Source organism: Danio aesculapii, chromosome 8 (assembly GCF_903798145.1).
Source record: "Danio aesculapii chromosome 8, fDanAes4.1, whole genome shotgun sequence".
NCBI classification, from domain to species: domain Eukaryota; kingdom Metazoa; phylum Chordata; class Actinopteri; order Cypriniformes; family Danionidae; genus Danio; species Danio aesculapii.
Window position 1 is genome coordinate 34689751 of NC_079442.1, and position 15419 is coordinate 34705169.

The 15419-nt window shown below is 38.8% G+C and overlaps 1 protein-coding gene across 1 annotated transcript; it reads right to left on the reverse strand.

Annotated features, from left to right (window-relative positions):
• Window positions 1–538: 538 nt before the first annotated feature.
• On the reverse strand, window positions 539–12998 carry tab3 (TGF-beta activated kinase 1 (MAP3K7) binding protein 3). The gene is made up of 7 exons (XM_056463823.1): window positions 12830–12998; window positions 8349–8517; window positions 5216–6377; window positions 3764–3924; window positions 3225–3318; window positions 3043–3114; window positions 539–1401 (listed from the first exon to the last, which is right to left on the reverse strand). Exons 2-7 carry the CDS (start codon window positions 8448–8450, stop codon window positions 1274–1276), a joined length of 1719 nt encoding a protein of 572 aa, XP_056319798.1. The 5' UTR covers window positions 8451–8517; window positions 12830–12998; the 3' UTR covers window positions 539–1273.
• Between the last annotated feature and the right edge of the window lie 2421 nt (window positions 12999–15419).

Sequence of the window (15419 nt, forward strand, 5' to 3'; positions counted from 1 at the left end):
GTAGTACGCTTAAATTCAAATGCAGTACCTACTTAGTAGGCGGTTTTGGACACAGCCAATGTCTGCTTGTCTCCTCCAAACACAACTTCTGCAAACATCGCTTTATGTTCTGAACGTTTTAATATTTTTGCAGCAGATAAACGCAAGTCGCTCTCTGTATGTTACCAAAACCAAAAGATTCAGTGCATTATGTCTTTCCATTTTGGTGCCTCGGCTTTCGTGGCCATCACCTAGCAACAGCTGTACACACAACAGCAGCCCGATGACACAAGTGACCAGGGTTCAGAAGGGAAAAAAAAGACAGTGTGAACACAAACCAGACGAGAAGGGGGCAAGAGTCAATCGAACTTGGGTTCAGACCAGGTAATTGAACCAAATGTACAAGCATCCCAAGATAAATTCTATTGGCTGTTTTATTTTAAAGGGGAGGAGCTAATGTATGCCCTGCCCTGTTTTCATATTTCAGTTCAAATTTCGTCACACATTGAACCAAAAAAACCCCGCACATTTCAACGCACTTCAACACCTTTAACTTCCATCGTCTGCATATCGTCACATAGAATCAGATCCTTTATTAAGTACAGCAACTTGAGGCATTTGCACAGGAAATCAACATCTTCAACACAGAATACAGTGTGGCATAATATGCATAAAAGTACCAGGTATAGGTTCATATGCAGGTCTTGTAGTGTTCTTCATTCATGAGAAGGGCTCGTGGTGAGCACATACAGTGTAAAGTCTACATTAAAATGAATCAGCCCCTGCTTGTATCTCCATACAATGAACGTGTTGTGAAAGAAGCCCTGTGCGAGGGATTGTTTGGGCCTTTTCTTGTAAACGCGGCAGTCTTATTCTGCTTGGAATGGTAGCTTGGTAAACCACACTTCTTCCTCCTCCTCCACATATGGAAGCCCCGCCCCCTCCACTTAAAAACCACACCTTCTTGGTCCACTCCAGCCAATCGATCAATCAATCAATTCCTTTTGCTTGCTTGTGTGAAGTCAAGTCACCCTCCTTCCTCTTTTAAAGCATCTTTCAGTAGAAAAAAGTAAATACAAGTGCAGGAAGCTCCTCAAGAGGTAACACAGGGTGGGTCTGATTGGATAATATTTATTTGTTCTGTGTGGTACGGCTCAGTTATTGCTGGGTGAAGCTGAGGGCACAAGGAAACCAAAACGTTGGCTGACAGGAGGAACTGAATGTTTCATGATGGTACAGAAAATTAGTAGGAAGAATGAGGTTCATGGCCAGTGGGAAAGGGTCGCGGTGAGGCTCAAGTGTTGCGTGGCATCTCACACTGTTCGCAGCGGTGCAGAGCGGGGTGGTTAAGAAAAGTGCAGCTTTCACAGTTCCATTGAGCGCCTTCGAAATCCTCATCCCGTTGCACAGCCGTAGGTTTAGCTAGTTAGAGGAGACAACGGGTTATGAGATAGCACACACATTTATTTGTTGTGGCTGTGAGCTAAATTTGAAGGCTTGAGGGAGCTCTGGCGGTTCTGTCACACCCATTGACAATTTAGGCCACTGGCCCCGCATGGCAACAAAAGAGTGATGAAAATAGAACGAGGGTGCAAGAAACACCAGATCATAACTAGAAATCTAATACCCTCCACTCCACAGGAGTAGTTAGAGGTCAGGACGAATTTGACAGGATATTCAGAGAGCAAAGAGATAATTTTAGCTCAAGGAAGGATGGTTTAGAAATTACATGAGGTATTTGGTGAAACACTGAATTTAGTATATTGTCAAGTGTAGAAGAGGAACAAAACTGGTAACTTTAGATTCAACTGTGTAAGATTAATTGGTGGATTAAAGTGATAGTTCACCCAAAAATCATCATTCATTCACCCTTCACTTGTTTAAAACCTATACGAGTCTTCCTTTTGTTGAACAAAAGATATTTTGAAGAAAGCAGTTCTCTAGCTTTCTTCAAAATATAAAGAGTGTTGTTTGAAATTTCAAACCTCCTTTGTTTATGTTGATTTATTTCACTTTAAAAACCATGAAAATAACTTATTTTTGGCATAAAAGTGAAATTACTGAACCTACACATAGCAGCCTGATAAAAATGTTCATACTAGAAGAGAATTTCAGATGGCATTTAGAGGTTTTTGCATCTGAACTTCTTTTGCATTCAACAGAATAAAGTAACTCAAAGATTTGAAACCACACAAAAGAGATTAAATAGTGAGTGCTTTCAAACTTTTGGGTGAACTAACCCTTCAAGTATAATGCACTAACAATACGTTATCATTTTTATTGTATTCATTACATGTGTGATGATGACATTTGACAAAATTCTTGTTGCTTATTCAAATTTTAGGAAAAACAAATAATAACTTGACTTTTAGTTGATCATTTGCTTTAGATATGCTCAATAATGTTTATGTCAGGTGACTGGGCTGGCCAATCCTGGAGCAGCTTGACCTTCTTTGCTTTCAGGAACTTTGATGTGGAGGCTGAAGTATGAGATGGAGCGCTATCCTGCTGAAGAATTTGCCCTCTCCTGTGTTTTGTAATGTAATAGGCAGCACAAATGGCTTGATACCTCAGGCTGTTGATGTTGCCATTCACTCTGCAGATCTCTCGCACACCCCCATACACATGTAACCCCAAACTATGATTTTTTTCTTCACCAAACTTGACTGATTTCTGTGAGAATCTTGGGTCCCTGCTGGTTCCAATATGTCTTCTGCAGTATTTGTGATGATTGGGATGCAGTTCAACAGATGATTCATCTGAAAAATCTCCCTTCTGCCACTTTTGAAATGATCAACTAGAAGTCAAGTTATTATTTAAAAGAATTATTACTCTTACAACTGGGATCGATGACAAGAGCTTTGTCAGGTAGTGTATTTTCAGCACTGATATTTAGAGATGTGTACTGAATAAATACAGTGTGATTTTTAACACTGTAAGTGTAAATATTCATTTCAACACATAAAAAACCTGATCTATTAGCCTAGGATGTTTTGGCTGATATGTGATGTTTATAGATGCAAATATTAATTGACTAAATAAAAGTCAGAATTGAATTCCCACCTCTCGGAGGTACAACAGGACCAGGCTGAATATTATCATAAAAGTTGTTCATGGTTCTCAAGTCAAACTTGCCTAAAAAACAAATTTAAAAAAGAAGACATAAATGAAGGAAATGATAGACTTTCATTATCAGCAAAATACATATTAAACAATGCAGTGAATACTTTCAGAATTTAGTTTACCTCTGGACTGCAGCAGGTCCGTCTCCTTCAAGGTGCAATCAATGTCAATCTGAAGCTGTCTGTTTTGTGACCGAATTTTGGTCATCTCCTCGGGCTAGGAAATACACACACACACACACACACATAGTCCATGAATTTTTCACATCAACCACACACATAAAAGCAGTTTATCTCTGTCACACTCTTCACAGAAGTCTGTTGAACTTGGATGAAAGAGATGATGCTTGTACTGGATGGATGCATTATGTGCAGCAGTTTAATCTATGAAAAGAGATTTATTCAAAGTCTGTGAAGCATGCAGATTGAGCAGGAACCAAATGAACAGATGTGATTCATTTCCACCCCATCGTTATTTGCACATTCTGCACGTACATTTTAGGTATGTATGCTTTTACGTAAGGCTCATTTGGGGGATTTGATGAGGATTTATTCATGTCCTTTATTAGTGATGAAAAACGTGTGTGTGAGTGTTCCGCGCCCCTTCAAGATGATGCATTCACACGCTATAAAAGCCTTGTTTTTTTTAGTCTCTCTCTTACCCGAGGGATCAGGCTGGTGCTGTTCACCCGTCTGAAGCGTCTCTGCAGGGCGTCAAATTCCATTTCATTCACTTCCGTTTTCAACTGATCCAGTTTCTGGCGCTCCAGCATGAGTTCTTTCATCAGACGCTCCATCCGAGCACGCTGGTGCAAGAGAAGCGCTGAGGAGGTGACATATGGAGTTAGATACAAGACTGAACAGCACTTCCACATATACAGTACACCCAATATTGATGCATAGAAACACAACAACCAAATGCGGAGGAGTTGAATAATTTTAAGGAGGTTTGATGTCACAAACCTTACACACTCTTTGAACTAGTCAAGATGCAATGACTAGTTCTTCCAATAGAAAAGACAGGGAGTTTTGCACCAGGTAGTTATAGGAATATCAACTATCAAAATGGTGCCCTTAAGAACTAGATTTCCCCATTTTCCTGGTTATATTCTCAACTTCACAACTTGGACCTCTGAAGTGACACTTGCTAGCTGTGACATCAAAGATGGCATCAAGGCTGGAGAAACTCATGACTGAACTGGTGTTTGTGTTGTGCATCATGGATTTCTTGATAATGGAGATGAAATGAAGACGCAAGTTATGCAATTGTAGGGATGGTCATTTCCAACCGTCAACCACCGCTCGTTAACCGAATATTAACCGTTAACTGGTCAGATTAATGTTAAATTATTATTTAATTTAAAAAAATACGTGGCTATTTTGTGACGCATTAAATATTGCATTTTAAAATACTGATTTATTTTAACATGCGAACATATTAACAACAGAACATCTTCATGCACCTGCAATGTTTCCAACAGCATAGAAAAAAAGAATAAAATTAAATAAAATAAATAGTCCTGCCCTAGATATTTTTCAGATAAATGACAAATTTACAAACGAAAGCACTGACTGAATCCTTTTTAAGAATCAGCGTAGGCTACTTTTTTCCCCATCATATGCTTTTTTTCTTCCGTCAAATGAAAATATCAGGTCACATACGAATACTGACATACGAATGATTTGCTGATGGATCTGCAGTGGTGAACTGATGACCTTTACAGCCAATCACAGTCATTTCTGCTGAGCACGTGAACACAATGGCCAATCAGCTGTGTTTAAGAACGTGCTCAAATGTTAGCAGCAAATAGATTTTTTAAAAAGTTTCACTACTGATTGGTATCGAAGTCTGTACTTTTAACAACACTAATCTAAAGTATCAGCTAATTTAGAATCTCCAAAAGATGTTTCCATAACATCTGCTGACAGTTCCTGCAGCGTAAACATACAAACATACAAAAAAAAAGTGTACTTAAACCAACAGTTCTTAAAACTTTGAAAACATTCCTTTGGAATAGGCTATATAATCCCTTTAAAACACTTTTGGAATTTTTATTTCATGCAGACACCAAAATGGGACATCTTGTCTTATAATGGCATAAGCAGATCCATACCTTGAGTATATGCATAGTCATCCGAGCCGGAGCTGGACCGTCTAGGCATGCAGTTGATCTGGTTGGCGATGCTCCCCGGCAGCGCAGAGATGGGCAGGATTGGAGGAGGGGCACCATGTCGCTCGCCCTGGTCCACTATGTTGAGGAGTGATTCAGTCTCAACTGGTGGAGAATTTGATGAACCCTGCACCTGCCTCGGAGAAACTTTGATCTTAATGAAGGCGGAGGGGGCAGGCTGAGGAGAGGATGTGGGCCGGGGCCTCGCCACAGCCTGGTGGGCATACATTCCTTGATGAATGGGGGCCCCTGGAGGTCCCGCCATACTGATGGCCCGCGATGGGGAGCTCGGGGAAGGGCTGGTGGCCATATAGAGTGCTCCCTGTGAAGTGTGTACAGGGGAGTTGCTCCGTGGTCGCTGTCCCTCTAATGTGATCTCTATCTGGTTCTTCATGGGGCCTTTGGAGGATATAAAAGGCCTCTGGGACACAGGCGTTTGCTGGTAGGATAGCCCCGGAAGGGTGGGAGGACTTATGGGTAGAAACACCTGTGGCGGCTGCTGGACCTGATGTTGGGGAGAGCTGTAAGGGGACTGGTACGTAGGGGTGGCGTAAGGAGACTGCTGGTACATGGACGTCCCAGATGTGGACCAGGGAGTAGGTTGAGGACTTTGAGACGGTGATGGACGCATGTACACAGTGTTCCCGCTGGTACAATAGGCACCAGGCGGGATTTGCAGTGCTTGTGGGGCAGAAGGCATGTTTTGGGAGAGGGTCACTGTTATTGGAGTCATGTAACGCGAGACTGGATGGTAAGTGGGCGACATGCCTGGAATGCTGGGTGGAGGGGTGGGGATGTTTGAGCGTGATTGGTCGTTTTTGAAGAAGGGGTTGTATCCGGGTGATGGAGCCATGGTAGCGGGAGCAGAGAGAGGCTCGGGGAAGCCACTTCGAGGATGCTCGATATGCCCATCGCTGGAACTGTGGACCAAAGCTCGGCCGCCAGGATTATTTTTGACCCCATCAGGAACAGGGTAGCCAACACTGATACGCAGCATGTGGTTCCGGTTTAAGTGCAAGTCATCTGGGCTGTGGTACTCCTCATACAGGTATCGATTACTCTCCTGAGCCAGCAGGTGGTAGCAGAGGTCCGCGTTATTGTTGTTCTGCAAAGGAAATTGAAGACTAAGTTAAACAGGTTCTTGCACCTGACACCACTGTGACACACAGTAAAGGCATTCGGACAGGATGACACAGCAAAAAACATCAGCAATAAAACTTCACACACATTGTATACCATATGGTGTACATACTAGGGCTGTCTAAGATTTTTCAGTAAAATTATAGTGGGAGAAACAAAGAATTTATTGTATATTTATCAATTTATAAGAACAACAAGGTTTTTATTTAATACATTTTATAAATAGTGTTTGAAATAGCTTCCTACTGTGAACTGTTTTGGCTTTGTGTCAAAATGATGCAGAAATGATAAAGGCAATGTCGATAAGCACTGCAATGAACATTATAATGAAAACTCCGGGATGGCATGACGAACACAATAAACCATATAGGGTTGCAACATTTCAAAGAAGTTTCGCTGTGAGACAGTAGATCATTTGTTAATTGCTCAAAGAAAAATAGACAAATGCTGTGTTGCATTCAATATGGAGTCACAGATTAATAATAGCTACAAGACAATAAATGCCATAAACAAAAATGTTGAAACATACGGTGGTCTTAGGCCCCATTTACACTAATACATTTAAGTTTTAAAATGCATAAGTTTTGCTACCGTTACACCTTCTGTTTACACTACCCGAGTTTTTGAGCCCAGAAAACAGTGTTTTGGAAACGCTGAACAGGATGTTTTTGTTTTAAAATGCTGCTGCTTTGTGTCAGTGTGGATGGGGGAAAACGAAGACATCTGAAAATGGAGGCGTGGCTGCAGACATTAGCGCTACCTGATTGGGGCTTTTTCTCAAAATCAAGTACACAATGTTTAGACTTGCATTCTTTCATTGTAAGTTTAGACTTCACAAGTTTATAATGTTTATAAGACCGTCATCTTCACTGTATGCAAATTCATAACAAAACAGAGCCTAATTACAGCCTCCATTCATTTTCATTGAAAAATATGAAACATTAGCTCTTGTCACTGTGTGGGGTTTTGCCAATATGTGCTTAATGTCAGGCTACAGGCACACAATAAAGATTATCAGAGGAAATGCATGCATACCTGCCAACACTCCAGTTTTTTTTCGGGGGTCTCCTGTATTTCAGACCCATCTCCCGCCACCCTCCCGTTTTCTTATTTCTTGTATAAAACTCCCGTAATTTCAATAGAAAGCACATTAAGTTTATACAATATAGGAAATAAAGGAATGCAATTGGTCAAATGAACGGGATCAGTGTACGTGGCTACATATGTATTAACTTAAAATTGTCACCAGTCCTGACAACACAATCTCACAGATTTGCAGCTAGCAGAAATGTAGCCAACGCTCTTCTCCTTATGGATTTTATACATACCAGAATAACAAATTGTGATAAAATGTGGATCGTTTTCGTTCTAAAACGCTGTTTTAAAACGAAAACGTATTAGTGTAAACGGGGCCATGATTCAACCATCTCAATCACAGATATCAAAACAACATGTCACCTGATTTGCCACTTGGCTTAGGAAGGCCATTATTTGTCCACCGCTTGTTAGCAAGAAAGAAAATGCTGGAATATTCCTAAAATCTATGTCTTCTGTACTGCAGTACGGTTCTTGTTAAATAAAATGTTTCAAAACTCTAAATCTAAAATAAAACTAATAAAAAAAAGCAAAGCACTTAAGAATATCCCTGAAATCTGAAAAACAACAAAAAATGAAAACATTATGTAAAAATATTACAAAATACTATTGAAAATTTTTTTAACAATAACATTTTGTTACAATATTTGTACTAGAATCCAAATGTAATTTATTTTTACTAAACCACTTATATAATGCATTATGGATATGTTATTTTTAGTAACACAATATTTATGTGAAGTCACATTAAAACACCAAAGGCTTTCTGTCATTTAAATTCATTTCTGGGTCAAAGCACCTTAAAAATATTGCACAGGCACCCTATTTTGCTGGTTCTCACCTGAAGAAGGTACTGAGAAACTACTGTCTCTGGAATCTCTGGGAAGCGCTGCCTGAGGTCCTGCAGTATTTGATAGTCCAATTGAGGCCCTCCCTGCGCCATCCTGAGCCCAAAGAGAGAGTCAATGAGTCCGCAGCCAGGAGCGCAGCACCTGCTCTCCTCTCATCCCCTGACAACAAACACCAAAACATCACGTCAGACACACAGATCAAGCCTGACCACTCACATACACTGCCAAAACACTACCTTGGGGTGTTTGCCACAAATAGAAATTATTAAAGAATGGATAGTTCTGCTAATCACACACACAATTGACAGCCTACTTTCATTGCATGGAAAACGCATTACAAATGTAAATATGAAAAACTGTATAAATGGTTTTCTATATACATGTATATTGCTCGATCACGTTTTGAAGGAATAATATGTTCAGATTCACATTAAACAACAAATCTAAGCATAAAGGGATTTTTATGCCCAAAACTTAAAAAATCCTGTTAAAGTATTAAAGATTTTTTCCCATGAGTAGAATTTTAAAGATGATTTTAGACTAAATCATCATCCTTGGTGACTTATAAAAGAAAACTGACAGATATTTTGTGTATTTAATCATTAACATTAAGATAAACCCCTTGAGATATTCTCATACATCTCATTTTCAAGGGGGTCCCACAATTAATCACAATCACATAATTATAACAATAACACAAGAAGACAAAAACAAAGCATAAATTACTTAACATCCAAAACAACAACAACAAAACAAACATTAAAAAAGGGTAGTATACATACATGCATATACATAGTACAAAAAGTTATACAGATCAGTAAATTAAATCACCACATAAACGACAATATCCTGAGGAAAAACAAGTAAAGTCCAAAGTAAAATATGACAGCAAAATTTGCTTGAACATCTTAAATCAGGGGTTTCCAAACTCGGTCCTTGAGGGCCAGTGTCCTGCATATTTTAGTTTTAACTCAAATAAAACACACCTGAACCAGCTAATCAAGCTCTTTCTAGAAATACTAGAAACTTCCAGGGAGGTGTGTTGAAGGAAGTTGGAGTTAAACTATGCAGGACACCAGACCTCCAGGACCAAGTTTGGACAATCCTGCCTTAAATGATGCAATGGATCGAAAGTTAGCAGGTAAATTATTCTTTTCTATTGGACCCTAAACATAAAAGCTCTTTTACCAATAGATTTTTTAAAACAAGGAACAAAAAATGTCATTTAAGCAATATATATATATTTATATATTAGTTGTAAATAATAAGGATACTTGCACTACTTGCCACTGCAGTAGATCATACATTATACAATGATGTTTATAAAAAGAAAGCTATGGTCAGTGGTGGAAAGAGTACTGAAAAATCATTCTTAAGTAAAAGAACCATTATTCCATTATTTACCAAAAATGTAGACCAAGTAAAAGTATCTGTTGTAAATATTACTCAAAGTACGAGTAAAACCTTTCAAAAGTACTCAAGAGTAGTGAGTGTTACGCTGTAACAAGCTGATGCATTTACATGTAATTTGTGGATGTGTGTAAACGTAACATTCTGTAGTGCATTTAGTTATTGCCCAGCAGGCACACAACATCATAAGATGTTAATATTAGGTTAGATTTAGGTCGTGACGTCAGGTGACCAAAATTCAATGTTTAGCCAATGTGTAAGAACAATGTTATTTTGATGTCCAATAACGACATTAAATGACGTTGATATTTGGTTGATTCTAGGTTGTGTTGGAAAGTGACCAAAATCCCACTTTGAGCCAACATCTTATTGACATTAAATACTGACATTTATACGTCAAGTATGGCAACCAAAATCCAACATCTGAGAGATATTTGGTTGTATGTTGAACATCAGTACACGATCAACTCGATATTCATTTCCAAACAAAATGCAAAGTGCCCAAGACATTGGGGTACAACGTCAATCTGACGACATGTTAATGTCTTCTGCCTGCTGGGTGTTTAAGGTCATTTTGGTCATCACACAGTAAACATCCGTCATCTTTTCATCAGTGCCATACATCTAAACAGTCTCTGGGTCAATGCGTGTAAAGATTTTGGACGTCTTCTTTGACACTTTTCATGCTTTCAAACAGTTTGCTGCAATTATAAATCGCCCATGTCTTGAGGTAGTTCATCGAATAAAGTAGTAACTGCAGGCTGAAGGAAAGTGGTGGAGTAAAAGTATCGATACAGCACTAAAAATGTACTCAAGGGAAAGTAAAAGTACACATTTATAAAACTACTTAGTAAATTCCTGAGAAAAACTACTCAATTACAGTAATTTGTGTATTTGCAATTTGTTACTTTACACCACTGAATATGGTAAATTTAGGGTTAAGAAAACATACAGAGGGAAAACAAAATACATGTGGCTCCTGTTGAAACATTGTTACCAAATGAAAAATGTTTCTAAATGAAACACTTTTACAAAGTGAAACAATCAGTTTGTGCTAGAAATTGCAATTATTTACAACAAAGGCAAACTCACATGTGATCAGACACTGATTGTTTACAGCATTCAGCGTTAGCACCATTTGGATTAAAATACAGTACATGCTTTTGTTGGTTTCTATTGTAAAGAACTCTGGACTAAAGGTAATAATGCTTATAATTATGTTCAGCTTCTTCCACAGACTGATCATTTTACTTCAAAATACCCCAATGTACTGTCAGGAGCCTTAGCTATTCATTTTGTATTGACTTTATTTGTTTTTGACTCTCAAAGTGGTGGTAGTGATTGACTTGCATTCATTTATCACCCAATACCTACAGTTTTAGATAGCAAAACTAATTGTCAGAAAACAGTAACTGTAGTGTTGGATGGCCAGAGTGTGAGTAAATTAAAAGCTAACTCTTATTTCTGAGTGATCTATCAATTTGCATGTCATTTTAATAAAACATACACATTATAGAGCAGTATCTGATATTCATAAGCACTTTGTAGCATGTAAAAAAGCTCTGAATAACAACACACACATCATTGTACTATATGCAGCTATAAAATGAACAAAATTAGCACCTAATTGTAGCTTTTGGCTAAGCTTGTTTTTAATTAAAACAGATGTGTGCTTTCGGACGTTGTTTTCTTCTTCTCTATCATACACAAAAGACATGAGCAAACCTTTATATAAAAAAAAGGTTGGACTTAAAAAAATAAACTGTTCCAACTTAAAAAGAATGAATCCCCCGTTCTATCTGTTATTTCATACGTCAGGCTGTACAGGGTTAAGGTCGCTTATGCACCAGACGGCCGGAGACTCTGCCTGTGCTGCCGCAGTGTGAACATGGCGTACTGCTGGACAGAAGCTGAGACTTCATACCTGCACCTGAATAAACTGCTCTTTGCCAGAAAACAATGGTACCTCACAGGTGAAGCAAGTGCTAATACAAAGCTAAAAGTATCGTCTGATGGCATCCTTGAAGAGTATTGTGTTTAGCGATCTCACCACAGGCAACGACCTGGATGAAACCTTAGAAGTGAACAGCGTTCACGTGCACAACTCACAGTTCCGCTCCACCTCATCCATCCAGTCATATGACAGGTGCAACTGTCTAAAGCATAATTACAGCGCTGTTAACACCTTATTAAACACAGCACAAGCTGATCCAAAGAATGAAATGACATTCTCAAACTACTCTCGGTGACACATTGGCATATAAAAATTTATATGTTATTTGATGCAACAGCAGCCTAATATATATATAATATATATACACACAGCGACCAGCTAAATCACAAATCCTATTAGTTTAGTTTTTATCGACGACCTCAACTTCATGAAGAACTGAAACTGTCAAGGGAAACAAACCCATCATGACAACACAAACAAAGCGCAGGTTCGGTTCAGTTCAGCACTGTCTGCTAGCCAAGCATCCATAAAACACAAGCTACCAGCAAAAACTAGCTTTAAGTCCTGCAGTGACCGTTCTGCCAGTTAAGTTACCTGTGTCTAGTGCCTCCTGATCGCCGTGAAAGCACGACGAGCCGCCGGTAAATCCGTTTAAGAGCTACAACTCAACGCTATTTTTACATGATGACAAAGATAGAAAGCCGCGGATCAACACGGACAGCAGCAGCTCATTACAAAACAAACACTTCCTCGTCGTTTTTAGGCCATGTACACACTGATTTTACACAATAGTCGCCCATGCACGTTATCACCCACAGGGTGAGAAAGAGAAAGAAAACACGCACTGGTTGTTCATTAAACGTTAGCTTTAGCATAGCAGCTAACCGTCCGGTTTTTAGCTGCAGGGTAAAACGGAAATGCTGCGCGCGTCGCTCCCGCGTGTTTATCTGACGTCTGATTAATCCTGCACGCGATACCTGCCGAAAGCTTGCCGACAGTAAAAAAACAAGCAGCAATTTATGCAAGCACTTGCTGTCAGTTTCGGTGCAGTGTAAGCGGCAGCTGGCTGTTCGCTGTGCTGATAACAGTATGTGTGCGCCAACATACCGTGTGCCGGAGCCTCACGGCCATTGACCATCCAAGCGAGGCTTTTCACAGGGGGTGTGTCACCGGACGGGTGAAGTGATCGGAAATGACAACAATTCACCGGGTTTCTACGGGGAACACGTCGGCTAGTACAGTCGCAACAAAATTGTCGTCTTCACTTACGCCTATTTCTCTTCCTCTGTCGTTCCGGTTGGAAGTTTCTGTAGTAGCTATGTACGGCACATTCCTGCCCTCTGTCGACCTGGGGCGAGAATTAAAACATTGCCAAACAAAAACTTTTATCGCAGTCAAATTTAGTAGATATTTTTGTCATTATTACTGTGGAACATAACAAACATGTGCGAACTCATTAACTCTATGGAAATCCTGCTAATGTAGTAAATATAATAGGATGCCTCTATGTCGGTTGTTGCTAGATCAGACCAGTTAACCAGAATTATTTATATTATTTATTAAAAATTCATAATAATTGTATTTTATATACGTCTACCCAACCCTAAACCCAACCGTCACAGTAATGTAAAAACAGTAGTTGTACCGATTGTTATTTATTAAATTACACTATAAATCTTATTTTATTAAGGCCTACCCCCATCCAACCCTAAAACCAACCGCCACAGCACTGTAAAAATATTAATTATTGTTATACAGTGTTACAAAAAAAAAGATGCCATAGTGATGTGTGTATCCGCAGCTGTATCCTATCTAGACTTTACACCATGTCTGAGTAAGTAGATCTGTGTGTTTAAGCGTTTTACCATACTAGGTACAGTATGTTTGAGTAAAATGATGATATGTTGTCATATAATAATACTTAAGTAACACTTTATTTGAAGGTGTCCTTGTTACATGTTAAATGCACTAGTAATACAATTAATTAAGGATAACTACATGCAACTAACCCCCACATTCTAACCTTAACCATATACTAAGTACACATAGTTAATTAATATGCTTTAGTAGTCAAGTGAATAGTTATACCAAGAACACCTTGAAATAAAGAGCAGGGAAAATATAAATATCGGTCAAAATAACGTTTTCATTTGTTGTGACTAAAAATCAGGTTTATTCTGGCAAATTTTGTTTCTTAACTCTTAAGAAGTTGGTTGAACATTGGTATTGTGCTGTCTAAAACAATATAAAAATCTATGATTTTCTTTTTGTCATTTTGACCACTTGTCATTTTGTGCTCTATCTAGTTGACAACATTTTTACATTTAGAACAGATGTCACCATGTGGAACAAAACAAAAATCATCTATAAAATTACATAAACATATCAGTTGTCAAACTTTGTCATTTTTACTGTGGGGCAAAACATATTTTGCAATACAATATAGTCAACTTGATCTTAAACATTCTTAAAAAAATGTAAAAGGTAAAAATGAGTTAATATTTCAGAGCAAACAGCCAACATGTAATGTGTTTAGAATACTGAAATGCTAAAGTGTAAAAATAATAGCCTGCTAAAGTATAAAAATAATCCAATGACATTAGAGTGTGTTAAACAGAAATGTTTTTTATCCAAGCAGATCATGTTATTATTTCAGAGCCCTTTGAGGTCTGATCTGCTATGGTACACTAGAATTTATGTTTAATAAATCAATTTCAGTGTATTTATTATTTCAAAGCCAGATCCAGGATATTAAAAAAACATCAATCTTTAGTGTCAAATTGCATTGCACTGAAATGAATTTCCTACAGTTCACCAGAGGAGGGAGTCATTTACTTCTGTTCAGCTACTGAATATTTAAAGCCAGAAGAGTCAGGATTATCTTAACCCAAGACTAGGGCTTGACTAAATTAAGGTATTATCTTTTATAAAAACACTGAATAAAAAATGACTGGTGTGTGGTAGTGTTCCCTGTAGGATTCCCGCAAGTTCCCTAAGAGTCCTGCAGGAGTACTACAGGAAAATGGTCACAATGAAATGTGGGATGCTGCAGGAATGTGTAGGTATGTGGAATCCTGTGAGGTAAGACATTAGTTTTAAATAAAAGTAAAGTATTATATAGTTTGGAGGTAAATTGTGGGGCTGCACAATTGCTTGTTCAAGGCTTGGCTGGGTCAGTTGGCGTTGCTGTGTGGAGTTTGCATGTTCTGCCCGTGTTTGCTTGGGTTTCCTCCGGGTGCTCCGGTTTCCCCCACAAGTCTAAAGACATGCAGTACAGGTGAATTGGGTAAGCTAAATTGTCCATAGTGTATGAGTGTAAAATAGAGCGTATGAATGTTTCCCAGCGATGGGTTGCGGCTGGAAGGGCATCCGCTGTTTAAAACATATGCTGGTTAAGTTAGCGGTTCATTCTGCTGTGGTGACCCCAGATTAATAAAGGGACTAAGCCGAAAAGAAAATGAATGAAGTAACATGTGCATCACTGCTGTTGGATAACTGTCATTTATCTATTTAGGATCTCAGACACAAATCAGGTTTTTCTCATCATAGCAAAGTTATTGGAGGTTGATAAATCAACATCTCTGAGCTCCTGAGCAGCAGCCAGTTCACAAGCCTTACTTTAGATACCTGATAGTGAAGATATCAGCTATCTGTAAGCGGATATACAGAGGAACTACAGCTCTCTTCAGACCTCAGC

Bases quoted from the DNA above. Each gene is read 5' to 3' on its own strand.
- tab3 (XM_056463823.1), bottom strand. From the start codon at position 8,450: ATGGCGCAGGGAGGGCCTCAATTGGACTATCAAATACTGCAGGACCTC. The intron at 6,378-8,348 runs GTGAGAACCAGC...TTTCCTTTGCAG, and splicing joins TTTCTCAGTACCTTCTTCAG to AACAACAATAACGCGGACCT. The intron at 3,319-3,763 runs GTAAGAGAGAGA...TGTATTTCCTAG, and splicing joins GCACCAGCCTGATCCCTCGG to CCCGAGGAGATGACCAAAAT.